Raw genomic sequence first — 24,813 nt, 5'->3', positions numbered from 1 at the left:
TCTTCTCTGAACTTGCTCCAGTTTTTCAATGTCTTTTTTTTAAAATGTGCTCAGAACTGGACACAGTATTCCAAATGAGGCCTGACCAAGGACTAGTAGAGGGGGATTATTATTTCACGTGATCTAGACTCTGCTTCTTTTAATACATCCTAGAACTGTGTTTGCCCTTTTTGCTGCATCACAGTGTTGACTCATTTCCAGTCTGTGATCTAAAGCAGTGGTCCCCAACCTTTTTTGCACCAGGGACCGGTTTCAAGCAAGACCATTCTTCCATGGCCCGGCAGGGTGGGGATGGAGGTGTGGCAGGGGCGGGGCTTTGGTCATAAGGGGGCGGGGCTATGGACGCGGTTGTAGTGTAGCAGTGCATACTTATAATTAAATAACATTTATAATGTGACTCAACTCACCATAGGTTTTGAATAAGTGCTCCATCACCCCCTTCACCCCATCACTCCCTTCACCCCATCACTCCCTTCACCCCATCACTCCCTTCACCCCATCACTCCCTTCACCCCATCACTCCCTTCACCCCATCACTCCCTTCACCCCATCACTCCCTTCACCCCATCACTCCCTTCACCCCATCACTCCCTTGTCCCCATCACTCCCTTGTCTCCATCACTCCCTTGTCTCCATCACTCCCTTGTCTCCATCACTCCCTTCACCCCATCACTCCCTTCACCCCATCACTGCCGTCTCCCCATCACTGCCGTCTCCCCATCACTGCCGTCTCCCCATCACTGCCGTCTCCCCATCACTGCCGTCTCCCCATCACTGCCGTCTCCCCATCACTGCCGTCTCCCCATCACTGCCGTCTCCCCATCACTGCCGTCTCCCCATCACTGCCGTCTCCCCATCACTCCCTTCTCCCCATCACTCCCTTCTCCCCATCACTCCCTTCTCCCCATCACTCCCTTCTCCCCATCACTCCCTTCACCCCATCATTGCCTTCACCCCATCACTCCCTTCTCCCCATCATTGCCTTCACCCCATCACTCCCCTCATGGCCTTCTCCTCATGTCCCCATCTCCTCCAGGGCCAGGCTACACAAGCACAGACAGACAGACAGACAGGTGTACACACACACACATACGTGTGTACACACACACACACACACACACACACACAGACATACATGTGTATACACACACACACACACACACAGACACAGACATACATGTGTGTATACACACACACACACACACACACACACACACACTTACATGTGTACACAGACATACATGTGTACACACACAGACAGACATGTGTGTACACACACACACAGACATACATGTGTACACACACACACACAGACATACATGTGTACACACACACACACAGACATACATGTGTACACACACACACAGACATACATGTGTACACACACACACACACACACAGACATACATGTGTACACACACACACACACACAGACATACATGTGTACACACACACACAGACATACATGTGTACACACACACACACACAGACATACATGTGTATACACACACACACCACCTCTCTCCTCTCACCTGTCGCAGCATCGCCCGCGCTTCCTCGCTCTCACACAGCAGCGGCCGCGCGCTCCTCTCTGTGTCAGTCAGAGACAGGAAGCGCGGGCGGCGGGCAGGAAGCTGGACGGGTCCTTGCAGCTCCGCTCCTGCTATTCCCTCTTGCAGGCAGCGGAGCTGCTTGGATCGCTCCCTGGCCGCCGCTACACGAGGGCAGTCTAAGAACTGCTGCGCGCCGCCCCAGCCCCCGCTACGCCACTGACCGCCCCTGGCTCCCCTTGTGTCCGCGGACCGGCAAGGGCACTGCAGCGGCCCGGTGCTGGGCCGTGGACTGGCGGTTGGGGACCCCTGATCTAAAGTATACCCAAGGCCTTTTCACACGTGCTGTTGCTTAGTTCTATTCCTCCCATTCAGTAGATGTAATTTTCGTTTTTCTTGTCCAGATGTAGAATCTTGCATTTCTCCCTGTTAAATACCATTCTATTAAGGCTCCGTCTCACATAGCGAGATCGCTAATGTGTCACCGATTTTGTGACGCAACAGCGATCTCGCCACATGTGACACGCAGCAGTGACCGACCCACCTGCTGGATATCGCTGATCGTGCAGGAGTGTCCTGGGACTTTTTTTTCGTCGTCGGCGTCCCGCTGGCCAGCATGCATCTCTGTGTTTTATTGCTGGATCTTTTCTGCGTTGCTGAAGAGATCTGCCTGTTTGGCAGCTTACTAGCGATCATTTAGCGAAGCTCCATCGATCCCTACCAGGTCGTATCGTTGTCGGGATCGCTGGTGCGTCGCTAAGTGAAACGGGACCCTAAGTCGCTGCCTATTGTTCAATTTTATCTAGATCCTTTTGAATCCTTTCTGTCTTCTCTAGTGGTAACTATCCCTCCTAGCTTTGCATTGTCTGCAAATTTGATTAGTCCTTATCTAGATCATTTATAAAAATATTGAACAACACTGGGGCCAGGACATAATCTTGTGGTATTCCACTTCAACCACCCTTTCAATTGGATGTGCTACAATTTATCACCACTCTTTGAGTACAATCACTGAGCCACTTATTAATTCACCATAGCCTTTTCAGTCTCATACTTGATCATTTTTTTTCAATAAAGAGATTAACAAATTCTTTATCAAATGCTTTGCTAAGTCAAAATGTACTATATTTACTGCATTTCCCTGATCCACACTGTCTGTGATTCCATCATAGAAGGAAATTAGATTAATCTGGCATGACTTGTCTGCTACAAAACTCATGCTGGCTTTCGTTAATTACTGAGCAACATATTCCACAAGAAGGTATATACCTTCTTGTGGAATATGTTGAGCTCCGTATTGAAGTGACTTTGCCTTTCTAAAAAAGGACTGTGAGATTTATTTGGTTAATTACTGTATTCTTATCCAAGTACTTACATACATGCTGTTTAATAATTTGTTCAAAGATCTTTCCTGATCTAGAAGTCAGGCTCACTGGCCTGTAATTTCCTGGCTCCATCTTTGATTTTTTTTTTTTTTTTTTGAAGATGTGAACAGCATTTGCTCGTCTCCAATCTTCTGGGACTTCTGTTCACCAGGATTTTTCAAAGATTCTGGTTAGTGGTGCTGCAACTTTCTTGAGCTTTCTTTCAGTACCCTAGGATGCAATGCATCTTGACCAGTAGATTTATATTAATTTAGATTGGCTAAGTGTTTCCTCACCATCTCTCTATTTATAGTGTGGATTCTTGTATTCCTTCGATGGCATCAATTGATGGTACAATTGCTTTCTTAGAGAACCAGATGCAAAATAGGAATTTAGTAGTGTGGTTATTTTTGACCACTTCACCCTTTTCATCCTGTAAAGATCCTATACCTCAAAATCCTTTTTTTATTGCTTTTTGTCTCACTTGCAAGCTTTACTTCATTATTGGCTTTAGCTCTTTTAACACTTGTCCTGCATTCCCTGCAGACAGCATTATATTTTTCTTTACATATGCCCCCCTCTTTCCATTTAATATACATTTCTTTTTTTCTTTTCTAACTTATGTTTAAGTTCTGTATTCATCCATCCTGGTCTCTTTCAATGCTTCCAATTCTTCCTGCTTAGTTCGCCCCTAAGCATTTGTTTTTCCAAACTGAATCACCCCAAGTTTAATTGGTATTGCAGCGCACCCATTCCATTAATAACCTTGATCGATTATAGAAGCTTCTGCTTTTGAAAGTTCGCTCCACTGGGGTTGTTCTGTAGCAAAGACAAGGATTTCTTCAAGACCCCTGTTCACATTTATGGGACAGTTGTAGAAACGTTTCCAGTACTCTCAACTGCACTGGTTTTATGCAAATCGAGTGTTTTTCTCACAAATTTCATATGAATTTGACAAATAGCCGATGGGGGATATGTAAATATACTCCATAACTATGGCTGTAGTGCTGTACACGTGGCAGTGAGCAAAATCCATGCGACTAGGGAGCCATAACTCTGTTCACTGCTCCTTTCCCCATGTATGGACATTCTACAGAGGTGGGTGATAGAGGATGGCTAGTCTTCACATTTTTTCGGTTTCCAGTTGTATCAAGGGTTCGGCAAGAATGGTGCCGTCTGCTCCGCTTCTCTTGTGTGCCATTTTGACTTCTAGAGCCGCTATGGAAATTTGGTGTCCACCATTATAAGTCTATAGGATTGGTCACAGCCCCAGCGTCGCTGTGGTGGCTCTGTTACCCAGGCCATGGCTAGGCTACATACTTCAGGCTCTCCTGTTATATGCGAATAGTGAATCATGCACATCTGGCTATTTTTTTTTCTGCACGGAAATGGTTTGTGTGGCCGGTATTTATTCAATGGTCACGTTTTTTTCTCTATAGTACATTGTGTGGTTCACTGCAGCAAAATGCTTTGGGTAATTGTGTGTGTGTGTGTGTGGTGGGGGGGTGGATGAGCCTAATACCCTCCAGCTCACTAGGCTGACCTTTGCCCTTTTGTATCCTGTGACACTCAGCCAGGCTTTGTGCTGCAGTTTATTCATGATGGTTCTGTTTCCCCCATCACATATGCCACAGTCTTCCAAAGAGAAGAGATAAATTATTTTCAGCTGCAGCTCCGGCAGAAGAAAAGGCCTTTGGAGGTGTGGAGAGGGGGAAGGGTTGACCGCACATTCTCCAGAGGATGGGCAGGTTATTGTAGATGCATGCTGCTGCCTTTCCTAGGCGCCTGTCCTCTGTAGGGCCGAGGTCACACATGCCATGCTGATAGGGTTTTTCTGCTGTATTGCATCACTGTCGAAAAACCACAACAGCCTGATGAGAGTTGTAGTGACTGAGGCTTTGTTGTTTGGAAACAATGGTGCAGCTTTGTTAATAACGTGCCAATATTTTGGTGCAAAATATCAGTGCGCGCTAGCGCATTTAGCGACTTCTCGGCCAATCCACATTTTCTGAACCCTTTTCCAAACCTTTGAGTGAGTCGTGATGTGTCTAAGCCACAATTTACACTTGGCACACAGCGGGTCTGACACTTTATTTCTGCAATTTGTTCCAGAATTCTGGAGCATTTCACTCTATGGCTGGAATGTCAAGACTGATGGTGGGAACACTGGAGTAAGGTGTACCAGATTTGTTAAGAGCGCACCCTTTATTAATTCTGTTGCATTGTCCAGCTGCTGTGCACCAGTGTAAGGCAAGGTCTGGGGAACATGGGTCGTGATTTACGCCACTTTTATTGGCTATAGTACGATTAATTTGCTGTAGGCGCTTAACCACGTCCCCATCTTGCAAGCTACATCCAACCCCACGTGGGTATCAAAAGGATGGGCAGCACAGGCATAGGGGGTGGTGGTAAAGCAAAAAAAAAAGCCAAAAGCCTCTATCTTTTTTTTTTTTTTTTGCAACTCTGTTATGACACTTTAAGACCACATTCACACGTTCAGTATTTGGTCAGTATTTTACATCAGTATTTGTGAACCAAAACCTGGAGTGGGACAAGCGGTGGAAAAAGTAGAATAGAAACACATCACCACTTCTGTATTTATCACCCACTCCTGGTTTGGGTGCTTACAGACACTGATGTAAAACACTGAACGTGGTCTAAACACCAGAGTTCAACATGGAGAAATCTAGGGATTCAGCTTTTAGGACTTTAAAAAAACCCTCTACATTGTGCAAATTTTAAAGAGATTTTTGCTTTTCAACTTTTTTTTATTTTTTTATTTTTTGTTACTAATTCATGGTGACTGTATTAAATAATAAATTCCTCAGTTATTTGCCCAGGTCCATTTCTGTTTCTGCCACTGCTCTGGAGATTGTGTATAGACTTCAGCAGCCAATTGCTCGGCTCAGGCTTTGCAGCTACATTTCTTTATTCCCCTTTTGTGTTGTGTGTGGTTTTTTTTTTTTTTTTTTTTAAACCCTTCTAAAAGCTTTCTGTAAGACCACGTTCAGTATTTTACATCAGTATCTGCAAGCCAAAACAAGGAATGGGTGATAAATGCAGAAGTGGTGACGTGTTTCTATCATACTTTTCCTCTGATTGTTCCACTCCTGGTCTTTGGCTTACACTGAGGTAAAATACTGAATGTGTGAACGTGGCCTTAGACTTGTACACAGCCCTGTGACGGCACCTTTATTTTCACTGGCGTTTCCATCCTTGTGTGCATGAAATCTGCTGTGGAGGTCTGATGGGGAAAAAAAATCCTGTACTGGCACGCAAGCTAGCCTGGGTTAGTGAGTGCAGGTTAGAGGATTTTTCCATGCTCCCTAGAACCACCCAGCCTGTATTGGGCAGCCGCCTCTTGAACCCTCCAGTGGCTGCTTTGTGCACAAGTGTAATTGGCAAGAGATCACTTGATGAGTAATGGCCGTATTGTGACTGCTCCTCCACACTCCTCCTATCATAATCTATGGAGCATCCAGTCTGTGCTGACACAGAGAATATCGGCCTACGGACGAGCCGAGCCGCATCTGATAACCCAAGGATCAGCAAGGACGCTGCTTCTATCAGAGCCGGATCTATCGAAATTGTACACAAAATGTCGGAGATTACAGGAACCTTGTACCCGTAAAGCTGTCTGTGGCTGTTCTCAGGAATCGTGGAGACTTCTCCTTCATAAGGGCCATTATTGGTTCATTTGAACTCTAAGGCTATGTACACGTTGCATTATTGCTGCATGGGCTTTTTTTATATTCAATTTTTGTTTTACAGCGTTTTTTATTCAAATTAAAAGCTAATTTTTACGATACCTGCAAAAGCCGAGATGTCATGCATGTGACTTTTTTTTTTTTTTTGCAGCATGTCAATTTTTTTCAGTTTTTACACCCACAGAAAGTAATGAATGCAAAAAAAGCTATTAGGTGTCCTTCACAGGTGTCTGGGTTTTCAGTACGTGTTTGTATCTGCTCTTTTTCCCTCCACAAATAACACACCCCCCATTATAATCTTTGATCGTCTTCACATGTGTAAGTGTTTTTATACAGACTGCATCCATGAAAATCATACGGGAACGTGCATTTTTTTTTTTTTAATTTTTTTTTTGGAAGCATGAATGACAAGAATGAATACAAGTCTATAAGTCCGTGAAAAACACAGCCTCAGTGTACGTTCCGTGTGCTGTCCGGGCGTAACACTGCAAAATATAGGAGAAGCTTCATCATTTGTCTGTCTTTATCCATATTGGAAATCACTGGTGAAAACGGACACTCGGGTGGAAAACGCTGATGACACTGTTTTTTCACATGCGTGTCTTATAATGAAGATGTTTGAAGGAGGTCTTAGTGCAATGAACCGTTTTTGGTGAATTAAACTGACTTAACTAAACAATATATTATAGATTAATTATACAAGTAATCGCTTACCAGAAAATTTGCCGAAAGTGATATGCCAGAGAGGGGTTGGACGTTCCTAGAAATGCACTTTTATTTTCTGCTGATAATTATTTTATGCTGCATTTTATATTTCATACTTTTGTTAAGTACCAAAAGACCTCCAAATAAAATCCTGTCAAAAAACCCATAAGGCCTGTTTCACACATCAGTTTTTTCTGTCAGTCTAAATCCGCCAAAATAGCGGAAAACGGATCCACAGGCGGACTGACAGAAACGGGGGTCAGTGGATCGGCGGATGTACGGATCTGCCGATGGTAAAAATTTAAAGGAACCGCGCCTGGGGAAAAAAATAAAAAATTAATACCGCCGGATGTAGTGGTATCCGGAAGAGCATCTGCGGTGAGTGATCATCTCGCGGGATGTGGGTGAGCGCGCGATGAGAGACCATGAGGGAGGAGATCGCGCGATGAGAGACCATGAGGGAGGAGATCGCGCGATGAGAGACCATGAGGGAGGAGATCGCGCGATGAGAGACCATGAGGGAGGAGATCGCGCGAGGAATGGAGGAGGTGAGAGAGATTTTCATCCAGCAGCCAGAGAGAATTGCGGGTTAAAACAGAAAATAGCAGATCCGGAGAGAGAAAAAATGTTGCAGGGTCCGTCCGGTCAGGACGCCAAAATAATGGCGGATCTGCAAAAATGCGGATGCTACGGACGACCGTCAGTCAAAATCCGCCGATAATGAAAGTCAATGGGGGAAGAAACGGATCCGCAAAGAAAAATGGCGGATCCGTTTTTTTTCCAAAGCGGCGGATTTTGACTGATAGTGACAAATGGATGTGTGAAACAGGCCTAAGCTGCGGATGGTTTTTGTGGATTCTGTTGTGGATCTCTGTTAGAAAAAAATAAAATAATGCAGAGGACCGTACACTGATTTCACAGCCGTCTGAGTTTGGCTTTTTTTTTTTCCTGGTGATGCTCGTACAAGATGAGCTCCCTTTTGGCCAGTGTGGTAGGCGGGATGGCCAGGTTTCGTTATGTAACGTGCTGATGTCATTCATGGGGATTGTGGTCTCCATTGGACTAAGGCCTGTTTCACAATTCAGTTATTTGACGTCAGTCAAAATCTGCCGTTTTTTATATTTCTGGCGGATCCAGTTTTTTACACCATAGACTTGCATTAGCGGTGGATTTTGACTGATGGTCGTCCGTTGCCTCCGTTTTTTGACGGATCCGTTAGAATTTTAGCGTCCGCGGGCTGGAGTAGACGAACAATGTAACGTGTTTTTTTTTTTTTTTTTTTTTTACAGTGGCGGACCGCTATTTTAAACTGCGCGTGCCCAGAAGATTTTCCCTTTCATGCAGTGTAACCCTTAACGGCGTTCTGGAAGCGGCAAAAAAAGTCTGTGTCTCTCTCTCTCGCGCTCGTTCGCTCTCTCTCTCTCTCTCTCTCTCTCCTTTTCCAGAGATCGGTTCCTTTAAATTTCAGGCACTTAGTGCCTGCAGTGGATCCGTCCAAGAATCGGATCTGGATACATCAGTTTGTTGCAAAACGGAAACGGATCCGATTTTTCACACTTTGGCAGTTTGCAACTGACGTGAAACAACTGAAGTGTGAAACAGGCCTAAGAAGTGCTGGAGAATTATATGTATCCAGTTTAACTCTGGGGTCCGAGCTATGAACTTTATTGGTCTAATTGATGTGCAATAAAATGCATTTCTGCAGAATGACTCATACAGGTTATAGATGTGTAATGTGAATTCAGAACCTTATGGACATCTGTTCTCTGTCCTTGGACAAATGGGGATGCTGGGAGTTGTAGTTAGTCATATAGATGGTCAGACAGTTTGTCGGGTATGCGTTACATTGTGCACTACACATACAGTGCCTACAAGTAGTATTCAACCCCCTGCAGATTTAGCAGGTTTGATAAGATGCAAATAAGTTAGAGCCTTCAAACTTCACACAAAAGCAGGATTTATTAACAGATGCATAAATCTTACAAACCAAAAAGTTATGTTGCTCATTTAAATTTTAAACATACAAGTGTGGGTCAATTATTATTCAACCCCTAGGTTTAATATTTTGTGGAATAACCCTTGTTTGCAATTACAGCTAATAATCGTCTTTTATAAGACCTGATCAGGCTGGCACAGGTCTCTGGAGTTATCTTGGCCACTCCTCCATGCAGATCTTCTCCAAGTTATCTAGGTTCTTTGGGTGTCTCATGTGGACTTTAATCTTGAGCTCCTTCCACAAGTTTTCAATTGGGTTAAGGTCAGGAGACTGACTAGGCCACTCCTTGATTTTTTGCCTCTTGAACCAGGCCTTGGTTTTCTTGGCTGTGTGCTTTGGGTCGTTGTCTTGTTGAAAGATGAAATGACGACCCATCTTAAGATCCTTGATGGAGGAGCGGAGGTTCTTGGCCAAAATCTCCAGGTAGGCCGTGCTATCCATCTTCCCATGGATGCGGACCAGATGGCCAGGCCCCTTGGCTGAGAAACAGCCCCACAGCATGATGCTGCCACCACCATGCTTGACTGTAGGGATGGTATTCTTGGGGTCGTATGCAGTGCCAACCAGTCTCCAAACGTCACGTGTGTGGTTGGCACCAAAGATCTCGATCTTGGTCTCATCAGACCAGAGAACCTTGAACCAGTCTGTCTCAGAGTCCTCCAAGTGATCATGAGCAAACTGTAGACGAGCCTTGACATGACGCTTTGAAAGTAAAGGTACCTTACGGGTTCGTCTGGAACGGAGACCATTGCGGTGGAGTACGTTACTTATGGTATTGACTGAAACCAATGTCCCCACTGCCATGAGATCTTCCCGGAGCTCCTTCCTTGTTGTCCTTGGGTTAGCCTTGACTCTTCGGACAAGCCTGGCCTCGGCACGGGAGGAAACTTTCAAAGGCTGTCCAGGCCGTGGAAGGCTAACAGTAGTTCCATAAGCCTTGCACTTCCGGATGATGCTCCCAACAGTGGAGACAGGTAGGCCCAACTCCTTGGAAAGGGTTTTGTACCCCTTGCCAGCCTTGTGACCCTCCACGATCTTGTCTCTGATGGCCTTGGAATGCTCCTTTGTCTTTCCCATGTTGACCATGTATGAGTGCTGTTCACAAGTTTGGGGAGGGTCTTATATAGTCAGAAAAGGCTGGAAAAAGAGATAATTAATCCAAACATGTGAAGCTCATTGTTCTTTGTGCCTGAAATACTTCTTAATACTTTAGGGGAACCAAACAGAATTCTGGTGGTTTGAGGGGTTGAATAATAAATGACCCTCTGAATAAACTTTTCACAATTTAAAAAAAAATTAAACAAAGAAATAACATTCTTTTTTGCTGCAGTGCATTTCACACTTCCAGGCTGATCTACAGTCCAAATGTCCCAATGCCAAGTTAATTCCGAATGTGTAAACCTGCTAAATCTGCATGGGGTTGAATACTACTTGTAGGCACTGTACACTTTGGTTCCCTTCTACCTATTGCTCTTAGACTTTGTTCATATTTGCACAATAGCTGCCATTAGATTCTGTCAAAAAGGATGGGCAGGAATGCACAATCTTCTTTTTTTTTTTTTTTCGTCTGCAAAGTACGGACACCGCAACTTAAACACGGCAGGCGCTATTATAATCTATGGTGCCTCACAGTTACTGTTGGTGTCCATTGTATGATAGTGCAGATTAAATAACGTGACGGCGGGGCTCCCTGGAAGTTACGACTCGGATGTGGACAGACCCTTACATTGCACTTTGTATGTGGCCAGATCACGTTTGCAGAATGGTTGTAACGCCTTACTCAATCCCGCTTCCCCCTCATACACGTGCTCTTGTCCTTTTTATTAGGTTTTTGTTATTACATGACCTAAATCATGATATTCCTTGAAAAGGTCCTCTCAGGGACTGCTCCATCTTAAGGCATGGTTCAGTGCTGTGGTAATTTAGGCCATGAAGGGGTTAATCGCCCTTAATGCCCGTGCAGCCATCTGTGACGCAGCCTATTCCTGGGGAAAGTTTTTGGAGGAGTTATGAATCCAGCTTCTTGTTCCCATTGCGTACCGCAGAAGCATCGGCCCACGACCATTAATGCTTGGAAAGAAAAATAAGATTATGTGTTGGATTCGTCGTGACAAATTCCTAGCATGGCTCAGATGCTTCAATACTCTCTTGTTTGCTTCGGTTGCTGAATTAATCATTTACTTTGCACTTTTTTAGGTTTTTTTTTTAATGTATTTCCCCTGCAGTAGTAGTAGTAGCTGGTAAGGGTGACCTTCTGGGGCTGCGCTTCCATCACAGTACTGGTGCTCTAGCTCCGGCATCAGCACAGAAAGGGTTCCAAGCATGAAGCGTCTGGAGACAGTAGTCCTTGTTATGATGGGGTAGTCATACCCTGTCTTCCTTGCAACTCAAAATGCCGAGAAATGGCCCTGAAATGTCGTGGTTTTTTTTTTTTTTTCTTGGCTGTGAGCTGTGTTTTCAGCAGTGTCCTTCTTGGTAGCCTAATCATCCTTCCCCTAATTCCATCTTGTAGGATCACACTGGTGTAACCGCACCATGAATCCAATCATTCAGGCAATTTGACCTTGAGCAGAGGTGCTAGAAGTCGTGGATTTGCGGTTTCTGTTGGAGGTGCTGTCCACACACACACACACCCACCCACGTGGTTTGTGGAAGATGCCGGACAATATTGCCCTACATGCGGCACACGGGTGGGGGTGGGGAGAAAAGGCTTCCACAGATCTGGTTTGAAATGTATTTTCGACTGCTTTTAAAGAGTCACTTTCCACCTTCTGGTGTTTGTTAAATGGACTAGCAGATTCTGCTAACTTTAGCTTATCACAGCCCTGGATGCTGCTGCTTGCTCATCTGATTACACTCCTGGGGGAATAAGGTTAAGGACACGCTGTTGGTAACTAGAGCATTTTCAGGGCTTTAGTTTAGCAGATGGGATGCTTGGCTGTATCCATACATCTGTCCGCCTGCTGTGGCAGCTGATGCTACGGCTGCATTTTGTTCTTTTGTTCTGTTCCACCCAATGAATGCGGCACAGCGTTCGTGTCTGTAAGTTTTAGAACTTTTTTTTTTGCCCTCTTTGTGCATTTGAAAGGTCCCATTCATAGATGGATGTTCTGTTTTTCCACAATTTTTTTTAATCTGATTTTTATAAAAAATGTTAACAGTATATTTTTTCCTCTTCTTTTCACAGGGACGGACCCCGTCTGCCTGACACTGCATGGTCCAAAAGAATTAAGACAATATGGAATGACATGAAAGAGATTAACTAAGGATTAACGGCTCTGAGGACTAATACCTCTGTTGAGAGGTGAAGCACAATCTTGCGCTCGTGGCTCTAAAGAGCTGTGTGCAGAAGCAAAATGGCGGATCCCGGCATGATGAGTTTATTTGGAGAAGATGGGAATATGTTCAGCGAAGGGTTGGAGGGCCTGGGTGAATGTGGATATCCTGAAAATGCTGTCAACTCCATGGCTTCGCAGATGCCATTGGATCAGGGTTTTGGTTCTTTACAGTCTCCGCTCCACCATAATCCCAGCAGTCAAACCCAAGCAAAGTTGACCCACTTTGATCATTATAACCAGTATGAGCCCCAGAAAATGCACATGATGGACCAGCCTAACAGAATGATGGCTAACGCTCCTGGAAATGGGATTGCCTCTCCACATTCGCAGTATCACAACACATCGGTTTCTCAGGTCCCCCATGGTGGTGGCCAAATGGGAGTTTATCCTGGTATGCAGAATGAAAGACACGCACAGTCATTTGTAGACAGTGGTTCCATGTGGGGACCTAGGGCAGTGCAGGTGTCTGATCAGATAAGACCACCTTACCAGCAGTCGCAGTCACAGCAGCAACCACCCACACCTTCCGGACCTCAGGGTCCCCCTCACCCTCAACATGTTCAACAAATGGGTAACTACTTGGTTCGAGGAGATTTCTCAATGCAACAGCATGGTCCACTACAGTCACAAAGGATGAACCAGTTTTCTCAAGGACAAGATGGTCTTAATCAAGGAAATCCCTTCATTGGGGCTGCAGGACCTGGTCATATGTCTCATGTACCCCAGCAAAATCCTAACATGGGGCCCTCACTACGTCATGCGGTCCAGCAGTTTCATCACCATCCCCCCACTACTCTCCATGGAGAATCTGTTGCTCACAGTCCTAGATTTTCTCCGAATACTCCTCAGCAGGGTGCAGTTAGGCCACAGTCCCTTAATTTTAATTCTAGAAACCAGACTGTACCTTCACCTACTTTAAACAACTCAGGGCAGTATTCCCGCTATCCTTATAGTAACCTTAATCAGGGATTAGTTAATAATACAGGGATGAATCAGAATTTAGGCCTTACTAACAACACTCCAATGTCTCCGTCTGTACCTAGATACCCAAATGCTGTGGGGTTTCCGTCAAACAATAGTCAAGGACTGATGCACCAGCAACCAATTCATCCTAGCGGCTCACTTAACCAAATGAACACACAAACTATGCATCCTACACAGCCTCAGGGAACCTATGCTTCTCCACCTCCCATGTCACCCTTGAAAGCAATGAGCAATCCAGCAGGCACCCCTCCGCCGCAAGTTAGGCCTGGCAGCGCGGGGATACCTATGGATGTTGGAAGTTACCCAAATATGCCCCATCCTCCAAGTCACCAGCCCCCCGGCAGCATGGGTATGGGACAAAGGAACATGGGTCCCAGAAACATGCCGCAGGGTCAGACATTCATAGGCATGTCCTCAACACCAAGGGAGATGGGTGGGCATATGAGACCAAATGGCTGTTCTGGAGTTAGCCATGCAGATCCACAGGCAATACAAGAACGGATGATGTCTGGCCAGCAGCATCCCGGTCATCAATCTTTTCAGCAGCAAATGGCAAACTGTCAGCCTCATCCAGCTATGCACCATCAGTCTTCACCGCCGTCACATTCTCATCACCAACCATGGACTTCGCTTCACCAGTCACCTCAGAGTACCCCCCAGAAAGTGCCTGTCCATCAGGTAAGTGTGTCGGCACGCTGCATTCAGAACACAATGTACTGTTAATGTTTTGTTTTTTATTTTCCTTTCCCCCTTTCTCTTGTTCTTGCTGGTACGTGTGGCTTTCTCAAAACCAAGCTTGTGAACTTCCTGCTCTGCACGTTACTCTGATTTTTAAGAGGGGACAGAGCCGTATGCAACAACAGGAAGCTATATATCAGTAGCGTCTGGTTATGAAACAGCTGCAGATTCACAAATTCTTGGCAGTCGTCAAATAACTTCTTCTTTTTGCAATATATTGCCACTTGCCATTTCAGTTTTGTATTCTTCAGGTAAAAAAATAAGGATATACATATAGATAAATATATATATATATATTTGTTAAATTAATGAAAGAACATTTTTGGTGAAGGTAATTAATGAAATCTAACATTTTGTATAGTTTAATACAGTGGTCTTGCAGTAATAATGCCCAATCAATACCATTACCTTGTCTAATAAACAGTAAATGAAAGGCAGGAGGTGCCTGTTCCTTCAGCAGCTTGATGAAACAACTGACTGCATTTACAATCTGGCAGGGGTTGTCACCAAAAGCCCATAGCCCTGAATTGTGCTAAAAATGTAGCGTCTACACAGCCCCATGAAGGTGGAGGTTTGCGTAGACAGGAATGTTTATGGGTCTGGGATCATTTTTATAAAATGGACACTCTTACCGGAAAGGATGGGGGGTAAGTGCGTAAGCCTGGACACTTTCTTTTAAAGGGTTTCTGCGCTGCTCCTCACTTCAGCGTCAAGAGTTGAGTGGCGCTAACAACATTGTGATAAGTGCCTGCTAGAAAGCTAGTCTGGCCTACGGATTTCGTGCACCTGTCCTGTTCACTAGTATAGGAGGCGTTCATGATGCTTACCAACCATGCACAAAACCCCGGAGACACTTATTAATGCACACCAGTTTAATTTCTCAGATGACAATGACAGCTGATGCATGCTGCCCGAACCATGGCACGCATGTATCTATCAGACACTGGCTGTATGTCCTCAGCTATGGATGTGTGAAGCGCATTTTGACAACATTTTTAAAATCGGTCAGAGAGGATTTAAGGGTGTATCTATTCAGTATGGTGCCTAAATTGGTTGTCTAGTTAAAAAAAAAAAAAAAGTGATCACCTGTCCGCATGATAGGTGATCAGTAACCAGTTGATGAAGGGGGTGAGTGGGGAGTCCGAATGCTGTGACCTGCACCGATCAACAAAACTGAGAACTTTTATCCCTGCTACAATAGACCTAGACCAGCACTTCCTTCCTTCCTTCCTTCCTTCCTTCCTTCCTTCCTTCCTTCCTTCCTTCCTTCCTTCCTTCCTTCCTTCCTTCCTTCCTTCCTTCCTTCCTTCCTTCCTTCCTTCCTCTTTTTCAACAGCACCATACAGCCGGACATCCAACCTTCCACTCTATTTTGTAATGAAATTAATGCTCCACATTTGGGATAAATATTCCTTGTTCTGAGGACAGATTCAAGTTCCAGTGGTGGAACACCTAATAAACTGGCAAGTTATCAACGATCCTGAAGATCGGTGATAAAACTTATTTTAACCTGACAACCATTTTATCAGTAGGGCCACTTTGAAACAATAGGTAAATTATCAAATTTGGGTTATTTTGTGAAATGTGTGGGGACTATACAGTTGCCAGAAAGGAAAAATCTATCCTCTCGCCCAAAGTCATAACATTTGATGCAGTAGTTATTTGCTACCTTTCTCCCTGGCCGGACATTTATTTATTTTTTTAATAAGTGGATGGAGTTTGCCGTGAAGTATGGTGCCTGACCGATTTACTGTAATATATAACATTTAAACTGGCATGCATTATGGCTAAAATCTACACGGACAGTCCAAAGAGCTGAACAATTTTATTTAGCAGTGCGGCTCCTGAAGGGAATCTGTCACCATGAAAATGCCGTCTGATCTGCAGGCTCCATGTTATGGAGCTGAGCAGATTGATATATAATTTTGTGAAAAAATTCAGCATAACCTCATCATTTATACCACTGCTCTTTCTGGGATTATCGGTCCAGTGGGCGGTCTGATCAGAAGCTGCAGAAAAAAAGGTTCGTTTTCCTTGCAATTTTTTTTGTACAGCTTTTGCTGCGGTTTTGGCAAGATTTGTCTCTTGTTCATGCTGATTAAGTTTAGTGTTGAAAGAAAGGCCTATTCTATACAATCAGGTTTTGGCACAAAAAACGCAGCACAACCTGATACCTGCATTTCTGGTGCTTTTTTTTAAGCATTTTTTTCACCACCCATTCATTTCAATGGGTGAAAAATGCTGAAAGAATTGACATGTTCCATTGTGCAAAAAACAAAGCAAAATCCTGACTTAAAAAAAATCAAACTGTGCATGAGACTTCTGAAATCTCATGGACTTTGCTGGTACTGCAAAACGCAGATGAAAATTTGCATAATAAAAGCCACAAAAAGGCCCAGTGTGAACTTATGCTAAGTGCGTACAGAGATGGGACCGTCCCGTGGACTGATGATCCCAGAAGGAGCAGAGGTGTAAATGATGAAAACACCGATTATACTGAATCTTCTCACAACTATTTATCAATCTTCTCAGACCCCCTGCATTATATCACGGTGCCCGCAGATCGGACTGCATTTTCAGGCTGACTTGGTTCCCTTTAAATTAAACTCTAGTAAAGCATTTGGGTTCAAGGCTGGAATATGGAATGTGAAAACCAGCTTTGGGCTTTGTTCCCATGATGAGCTTTTGGGGCAGTTTCTTATGCTGTGTATTTTCGAAAAAATGCAGGTGACGTATTTTACTTAAAGGGTGTCGAAATGGTGCAGAAAATCTAAAAAGCTTACTGTGGGGATGTAGCTTTAATAGATTTCCTGCATGTAGTTGTGTGGACTAGTGAAGTCTTGTTCATGGCTACAGTCATGGAAGTTGTGCGGTCGCAACTTGTAGTACGTAAATGTCGATCACAGATCTTGTCTGTTATGATGTCACTGTGTTGGGTTTCTCCGCTTCTCTTTTCTAGAAGTGTAAAGTATAGAGTCATAAAAGCAATCTTCAAGTGCTTCCTACACCAGAACAGCAATGGTCATCCCCTGTATCTTCATACAGAAGTTGGCACAAATTCTTAAACGAATCACTCTGAAGAATTATCCATAAACAGGAATGAACATTTTGTGCCACCCTGGAAAATAATAAGATCTTATCGGCTGTCACTCTGTTTGTAAATAGCAAAGTTCTATCAAATTGCTATTAACCAGTTGTCCCTTTATTTTTAGCTGCATTTCCCATTCATATTATCTTGGGATAAAGCACCAGGAAATTCCAGACATTTTTGTGACGAAAAGAAAGCTGATTTTTAGTTGTGTGTGTGTGTGTGTGTGTTTTTTTTTTTTTTTTTTTTTTAATGACGGTTACAGCTGTCATTTCATCATGAGCAAAGGTAGTTGTGTATCTGCTCCATTGACTTTTTCTGGGTGAGGAGCTACATTTTTGGGGCACGCTCAGATTCTCGATGGGCAAAGAGGTTTAATGAAGACTAGTCCCCGGTGGCCAATGTGCCATGTACTCTGCTACCCACACCTGATGTTTTTGGTTTGTGTTCTGAAAAATAGTCAAAATATCTATTCCTAGGAAATGTTTTTACATGACAGCTACATAGGGGACCATGAAGACAGGCACATTTTTTACCATGAATTAGTGGCTATAGATAGTCCATCGGTGCTTGTTTAGGGGCTCATTCACAAGGTAGGCAGAATGAGGACGATTAATACAATTGTCCTGCTCCAGTACAGCAGGCATATTGTCCATAGCACCTCCCCTGTTTATACATGGTGATGTGCTCCTGACAATGTTGAGTTTTGGCAGTAGAAAATGTCCAATCAGTCGAGGAACAAGTGTTTTTTGCTTGTTCTTGAAAATTATTTTTTTTTTTTTGGGTGCTTACCTGCTAATGTAAATGGACCTTTATACAGAACATGATTGCGCACTGCAGATGTGTAAAATAATGGGCAGTTTCCCTATTTATAGTTAGTACATCTTGGGGAATCTCAAAAAAATAGGGCATCCCAAATACCCTATAGTTCTTTGTAAACTATTCCTTTTATTTTTTCTTTCTAGTTTATTAATACAATAACTGCTTTGCTTAGTAAGATCAGATCAGATTAGGTGAAGTTCCCATGATGCGTTTTTAATGCGTTTTTGACTCTGCATATTTTCTATGTGCAAAAAAAAAAAAACGCAACGTCTTAGGCTGTGTGCACACGATGCAGAATTCCTGCGGATTTTACTGCGCAGAAACGCTGCAGATCCGCAGTGTGATTTACGGTAGCATGTAAATCAATGAAATAAAAAAAACGCTGTGCAGACACTGCGGTTTTTTTCCACGTGGTTTTCCTGCGGTACAAAATCCGCAGCATGTCACTTCTTTTGTGCGGTTTTCCACCTCCCCAGTCTCCAAATCCGCAGTGGAAAACCGCACAAAAACCGCAAGACAACCGCATTAAAAATGGAAGAAATCCGCAGGAAAAATGCAGGTCATTTGACCTGCGGATTTCTTCAATTCTGCGCGGAAAAATCCGCAGGGCAAAAAAGTACGTGTGCACTCAGCCTTAAAGTTCCAGCAAAGTGGGTGGGGTTTATAGAATTTTTTTTTTTATTATTCTGTGTAAATCCGCAACTTGTTAATTTCTCTCGCGAGTACGCTGTGTTTTATGTGCATATTTTCCCCATAGAATTGCATTAGATGTGAACAGTCCACAGTAAAATAAAGCAAATGTTTTTAGTGCTTTTCTGTTGCCTAAATGCACTAAAAGTGAATGATATTCACACTGAACTGGCTTTGACAAAACTTATTAGAAATGGGCGGACACCTGGATGTTCGGGTCCAGCGGGTTCCACCGAACAGTTACAAAAAGTTCAGGTACCAGAACAGTACCCGGACCCCATTCATTTGAATGGGGGGCCCGAACATCCAGTTTTTGCTGTGCTGTCATGTGCATGGCAGCGCGGCAAACACCGCTTCTGATCGGTGGTGAAATCATCCCCGCTGGTCAGAGAGCCTGTGGTTCCCATGCTGTCAAAAGACAGCGTGATCGCTCAGCTGTGATCGGAGGTATAAAGTCCGGTCACTAGTGTCAACTGATGGGACTACTGATGCCGTTATCCAACACTTGCTGCCGCTAATTACAGTGAGAGCAGGAGCTGCAGATGGGAGTATTCGTCAGCCACTCCTGCGCTGTAAATAAATAAAAACTGGCACGGGTTCCCCTGTATTTTTGCTAACCAGCCAGACAAAAGTCACAGCTGGGGGCTGCAACCTTCCGCTGTGAACTTCAATAAGGCTAGTTATCAAGAATAGAGGGGTCCCTACGCTGTTTTTTTAATTATTTAAATAAATAAAAAAAACGGCGTGGGGTCTCCACCATTTTTTGACAGCCAGCCTTGCTAAAGCAGACAGCTGGCGGCTGGTATTCTCATGCTGTTAGAGGGCCATGGATATTGGCCCCTCCCCCAGCCTAAAAATAGCAGCCCGCAGCTGCCTAGAAAAGGCACATCTATTAGATTTGCCAATTCTGGTGCTTTGCCTGGCTCTTCCCACTTGCACTGTAGCAGTGTCAAGTGGGGTTCATTTTTTTTGGGGTGATGTCACCTTTTTGTATTGTCAGGTGATAACAAGCCCACGGCTTAGTAATCGAGAGGCGTCTATAAGACACCCATCCATTACTAATCCTGTAGTTGTATGGTAAATAAAGACAGAGCTAGAATAAAGTCCTTTATTTAAAATAAGACTAACAGCTGCAACCCTCCGCTGTCAACTTCAGCAATGCTGAAGAGGCGCATGCATGGCTTATAAGTCTCCTCACTCTGCCATGCCAGGCCTTGTCACTCTCCACAAGGCGAAACATTACCCTTTTAGACCCCAGTATTAAGTGTCTCTCCTAGTTAAATCAGATCTCATAATTTTCACTGACGAGGGGCAAAACACCATGTCTGCAAATTGAGATTTTAACCAAGTCACAAGAAGTATAAACCCCCCCCAGCAGCTTTATATAAAACGTAACAAAAAGAGACAAAAAATGCACAAAAACAAGGAAAAAAAACCTGCAAGCAATCTACTGATAATTTAGCTAAAAAGTGCAGAACCTACCTCATTGTGGGATTTTAACCTTAATTCTTCGCCCCAATAATCCTCCCCCTATAATGGAGCCTTATATCTAGGGTTGGATCTCTCCGTGTTGTGTAAATTGTGTCCTTATGCAGCAGCTATAATAAAGTAGCAGTAACGGGAGGAATGCGTCTTCTGCATGTGAATTATGGCAGGCTAAGGTAGAGGCAATGACAAGTGGCAAGCTTCTCAGTCTGCTCGGGTCTAAACCTTGGATCCTAAGATGCTCTCTGCACACATTGCCGCTCATTGAGCCTCTGGAAGAAATTATTTGTTTTTCCTAGTACATAAATTGCTACTTGATGCTAAGACTTTTCTGAGACTTTTTTTTTTCCTTGCCTCCAAACCACAGTGTTCCCAGTGATGAAACCCTGAACAGAGTAAATAAAACTGTCCACTTTTTCTCCCGTGGTAAGGAAATGCTTCTGGTGGCCAGCAAACACAAGGTATTTTTGTGAAGTTGCAGGAAATCTTCTGCCTGCTTTTCCAGGGAGGAGGGGGTCGCTGCGCCGAGCTGGGAGACTTGCCCAGACTTCTAAGAGCGGAGAGAGGGGGCTACTTCTTCTTTTTATATCTTTTTAACAGACGCTCTGACATCTGTTTTATGTCTAGCAGTTGATCACCATTATTTCTGTTGTAAAATGACAGTGCAAAGGAGTCTCATTCAGCACAATGTATTGCAGCCTCACTCCAGCCCACTGGGCCCGGGGTTGTGCGTCTGCGGCCATGTCCCTGCTTGTCGCTGAAACACCTGTGGAGTAATCAATCTCTGGGTAAATATCGAAATTTGATTTCCAGATGCACTCTGTAAGTGAGAGTGGTGCTGTTTGTGGACTTGACCAATCCATAGACTACATGGAGCTGAAATGAGGCTCATATACATTAGCGGCATACCAACCAAACCGCTACGGTCAGCTGAAAATCAATGAAGGTGATGTGACTCCTTCCTTGGTGTCAGGGAAAGAAAAATCAGGCATGTTGAATTTCAACATGCCCAATCTTTTATTATTATGGGAAATAAGTTGCCATGCTTTAAACATGCCACAATCACGCCTATCCTTAAAAAGCCCACCCTCGACCCAACCGTTATGTCCAGCTATTGCCCAATATCACTGCTCCCATTCGCTTCCAAAATCCTGGAGCTGCACGTCCACGCTGAACTTTCCTCCCACCTCTCCTCTAACTTACTCTTTGACAATCTACAATCTGGTTTCCGCCCCATCACTCCACTGAGACAGCCCTGACCAAAATTACTAACGACCTACTTACAGCCAAAGCAAACGGACAATACTCTATACTCCTCCTTCTAGACCTGTCCTCTGCTTTTGACACAGTTGACCACTGCCTCCTACTACAGATCCTCTCCTCCTTTGGCATCAAAGACCTCGCCCTATCCTGGATCTCCTCATACCTTTCAAACCGCACATTCAGCGTCTCCCACTCCCACACTACCTCCTCATCCCACCCTTTCTCTGTGGAGTCCCCCAAGGCTCTGTTCTAGGACCCCTACTCTTCTCAATTTATACCCTTGGCCTGGTTCAACTCGTAAAGTCCCATGGATTCCAGTACCACCTTTATGCTGACGATACTCAGATCTACCTCTCTGGCCCAGACGTCACCTCTACGCTGCCCAGAATCCCGGAGTGTCTTATCAGCCATATCCTCCTTCTCTTGCTTCCTCAAGCTCAATGTGGACAAATCTGAACTCCTCATCTTTCCTCCATCTCACAGATCTTCCTTACCTGACCTATCTATCACAATTAATGACATCACGCTTTTCCCAGTACCGGAAGTCCGCTGCCTCGGAGTAATCATTGACTCTGCCCTGTCCTTCAAACCTCACATCCAATCTCTTTCTACCTCCTGTCGCCTCCAGTTCAAAAATATTTCCAGAATTCGTCCTTTCCTCAATCTACTAAAATGCTTGTGCATGCCCTCTTCATCTCCCGCCTCGACTACTGCAACATCCTTTTCTGTGGCCTCCCTCATAACATCCTTAACTCTGTTGCCCGACTAATTCATCTCTCTACTCGCTACGCCTCCGCTTCTCCCCTCTGCAAATCTCTTCACTGACTTCCATTCCCTCAGCGTATCCAGTTCAAATTATTAATACTGACCTACAAGGCCATCTATAACCTGTCTTCTCCATAGATCTCTGAACTAATCTCCCGATATCTTCCCTCACGTAATCTCCGGTCATCCCAAGACCTCCTTCTCTCCTCCACACTTATTCGTTCCTCACCCAACCGCCTCCAAGACTTCTCCCGAATAGCCCCCATCCTCTGGAATTCTTTTCCCCAACATGTCCGGCTATCAACCACATTCGGATCCTTCATACGGACCCTGAAAACCCACCTCTTCAAGAAAACCTACAGCCTGCAATGACCCCGCTGCCTCCTTGTCTCTCACCACTACCGGAGATATCACCTCAACCAACACCTGAACTGCTGCAACCCACCAACCTACTGTCTCCTTCCCCACCATCCTGTAGCATGTAAGCCCGAAAGGGCAGGGTCCTCTCCCCTCTGTATCAGTCTGTCATTGTAAGTTTGTTTACTGTAAGTGATATCTATAATTTGTATGTAACCCCCCTTCTCATGTACAGCACCATGGAATCAATGGTGCTATATATAAATAATAATAATCAAAGGTGTCTGGAAGCTGCTTATTCCCTTGTATTCTCGTTTTGGGTATTTGTATGGAGGTGGTGTAGAGGAATAACTTTTTAAAATGTATGGACAATTTTTGGATGGCTCTACAGTTAAACTTTGTAGAGATTGCATCCAAGTTTCAGCTTAAAGGGGGTTTCTCAATTTCTTCATGGGTGCTTCGGCCCCAGCTTTGTTTTTTGGAGAGAGTGGTGTGTTCCTGAAGATTAATAAGCGGCAGGATCACATTACTGATCCTATCTGTGCGTTCACAGGCTGCCGACATAGGAGCAGCGCGGGGGCACTGAGACCGGTCTGATCAAGTGATCCAGCCAGCTTCCAAACAGCGATAGACCGCGCTAAAGGAGAGTTTCTGCTGGAGGTCCCGCGCTCCCTACAGGGGTAACCCGCCACTTCTCACAATGCAGTTTGCAATTTTAACATATGAATTTTTCATCCCCTTTAATCACAGTACATATGAGGCACTATTTTTTTTTTTTTCCCTTTTAGAGTTTTTTTTTTATATATAAACTTAAAATGTGTGACCCGTCCATACAGCATGTGTGTGTCCCAATTATAGAGCCGTATGGATGAGTCTGGTACATGCAGATTAAAAATTAGTCTCCTGGGGTTAAGCAATCTCACATTGCTGCTATATGACTATTAAATCAGCACTGTTTGCAACCATCAGTATAGGCTTTAGGCCTCAGTCAGATGTCCGTTTTCACAGATTAGACTATAATAGGTGCATGTCCTTAAAGAGAACCTGATAATGTGGACATTGGCTGCATGATATCGGCGGGGCATATTTAACTGAAACGCAGCAGTGTTTCTGGGAAAAATGTATTTTAAGGGCCAAACAGTGCGGACTACTAGGACAGGCAGGTCCCTGGTGGCTTTTACACTCCAGTTGTCCTGGATTGACAGGTCTCCGAGACTTGTCACTCCAGAGCAGCGGGTGGGGTGAAGGCGCTGGGGATCCGCTGGTTTGACTAGTCTCCAGCACGGTCTCTGTCCCCAGTGACTGTTATAGTATGCTGTCCTCTGTAATGCCGTAACGTACCTCGCTGATATCATACATGCTGCTCACAGGTAGATCAGTATGTGTCAGGTGCACTGAATTTTTTTTTTTTTTTTTTTTTTAATTATTTAATAAGATTTTTTTTTATAATATAAAAAAAACCCACATGAGATTGAACCTGATTCATTTATATTTTTTTCCCCTAATCATGACCCTGATTTATCAAATCAGACACTTAGATAAGTTGCAAAATTCTTCTGCAACTCGATGTTGCTCAAATATGATACAACTGTGGTGGGAATGGGGTTGAATTAAGGTAGTGATGTAACAGCTTGTCTAATTCGTGGCGAACTGTGGCGTACCAGACACTTGTGATGAGGCGCGTGCGTGTTTCGGACACTCCTGATTCATTATGAAGCGTGCTCCTCTTAATTCAGGTGACTGACTCCGCACACCCCCTCAAGACCATTGTAAGCAACGACGGTCTTGATGAATCAGGACACTTGTCCGGTTAAAAAAAAAAAAAAAGCAAATATGTAAACTTGTTTTTTTTCCCCACTTCACATCTCAATGTGACCCACACAAGTCTATGGGTTAATGAAGATCATGGACACAATCTGTGTGCTATCCATTTATGAAATTGTAACGGATAGGAGAAGCTT

The 24,813-nt window shown here is 44.2% G+C and overlaps 1 protein-coding gene across 2 annotated transcripts in view; it reads left to right on the top strand.

Moving 5' to 3' along the window:
- CHD7 (chromodomain helicase DNA binding protein 7) overlaps nucleotides 1–24,813 on the top strand; it is a 206,157-nt gene that overhangs the window by 33,227 nt on the left and 148,117 nt on the right. For both annotated transcript variants that reach the window (XM_073583948.1, XM_073583947.1), the window contains exon 2: nucleotides 12,510–14,322. In XM_073583948.1, the coding sequence (XP_073440049.1) occupies nucleotides 12,679–14,322 (1,644 nt within the window). In that variant the 5' untranslated portion in view covers nucleotides 12,510–12,678. The remainder of the gene's footprint in view (nucleotides 1–12,509; nucleotides 14,323–24,813) is intronic.

The sequence above is a fragment of the Dendrobates tinctorius genome, unplaced genomic scaffold, assembly GCF_039654945.1.
Source record: "Dendrobates tinctorius isolate UK_male_01 unplaced genomic scaffold, ASM3965494v1 ptg000082l, whole genome shotgun sequence".
NCBI lineage: Eukaryota > Metazoa > Chordata > Amphibia > Anura > Dendrobatidae > Dendrobates > Dendrobates tinctorius.
Note: the sequence above shows the minus strand (reverse complement) of the source record. Positions and strands in the feature narration are given on the sequence as shown.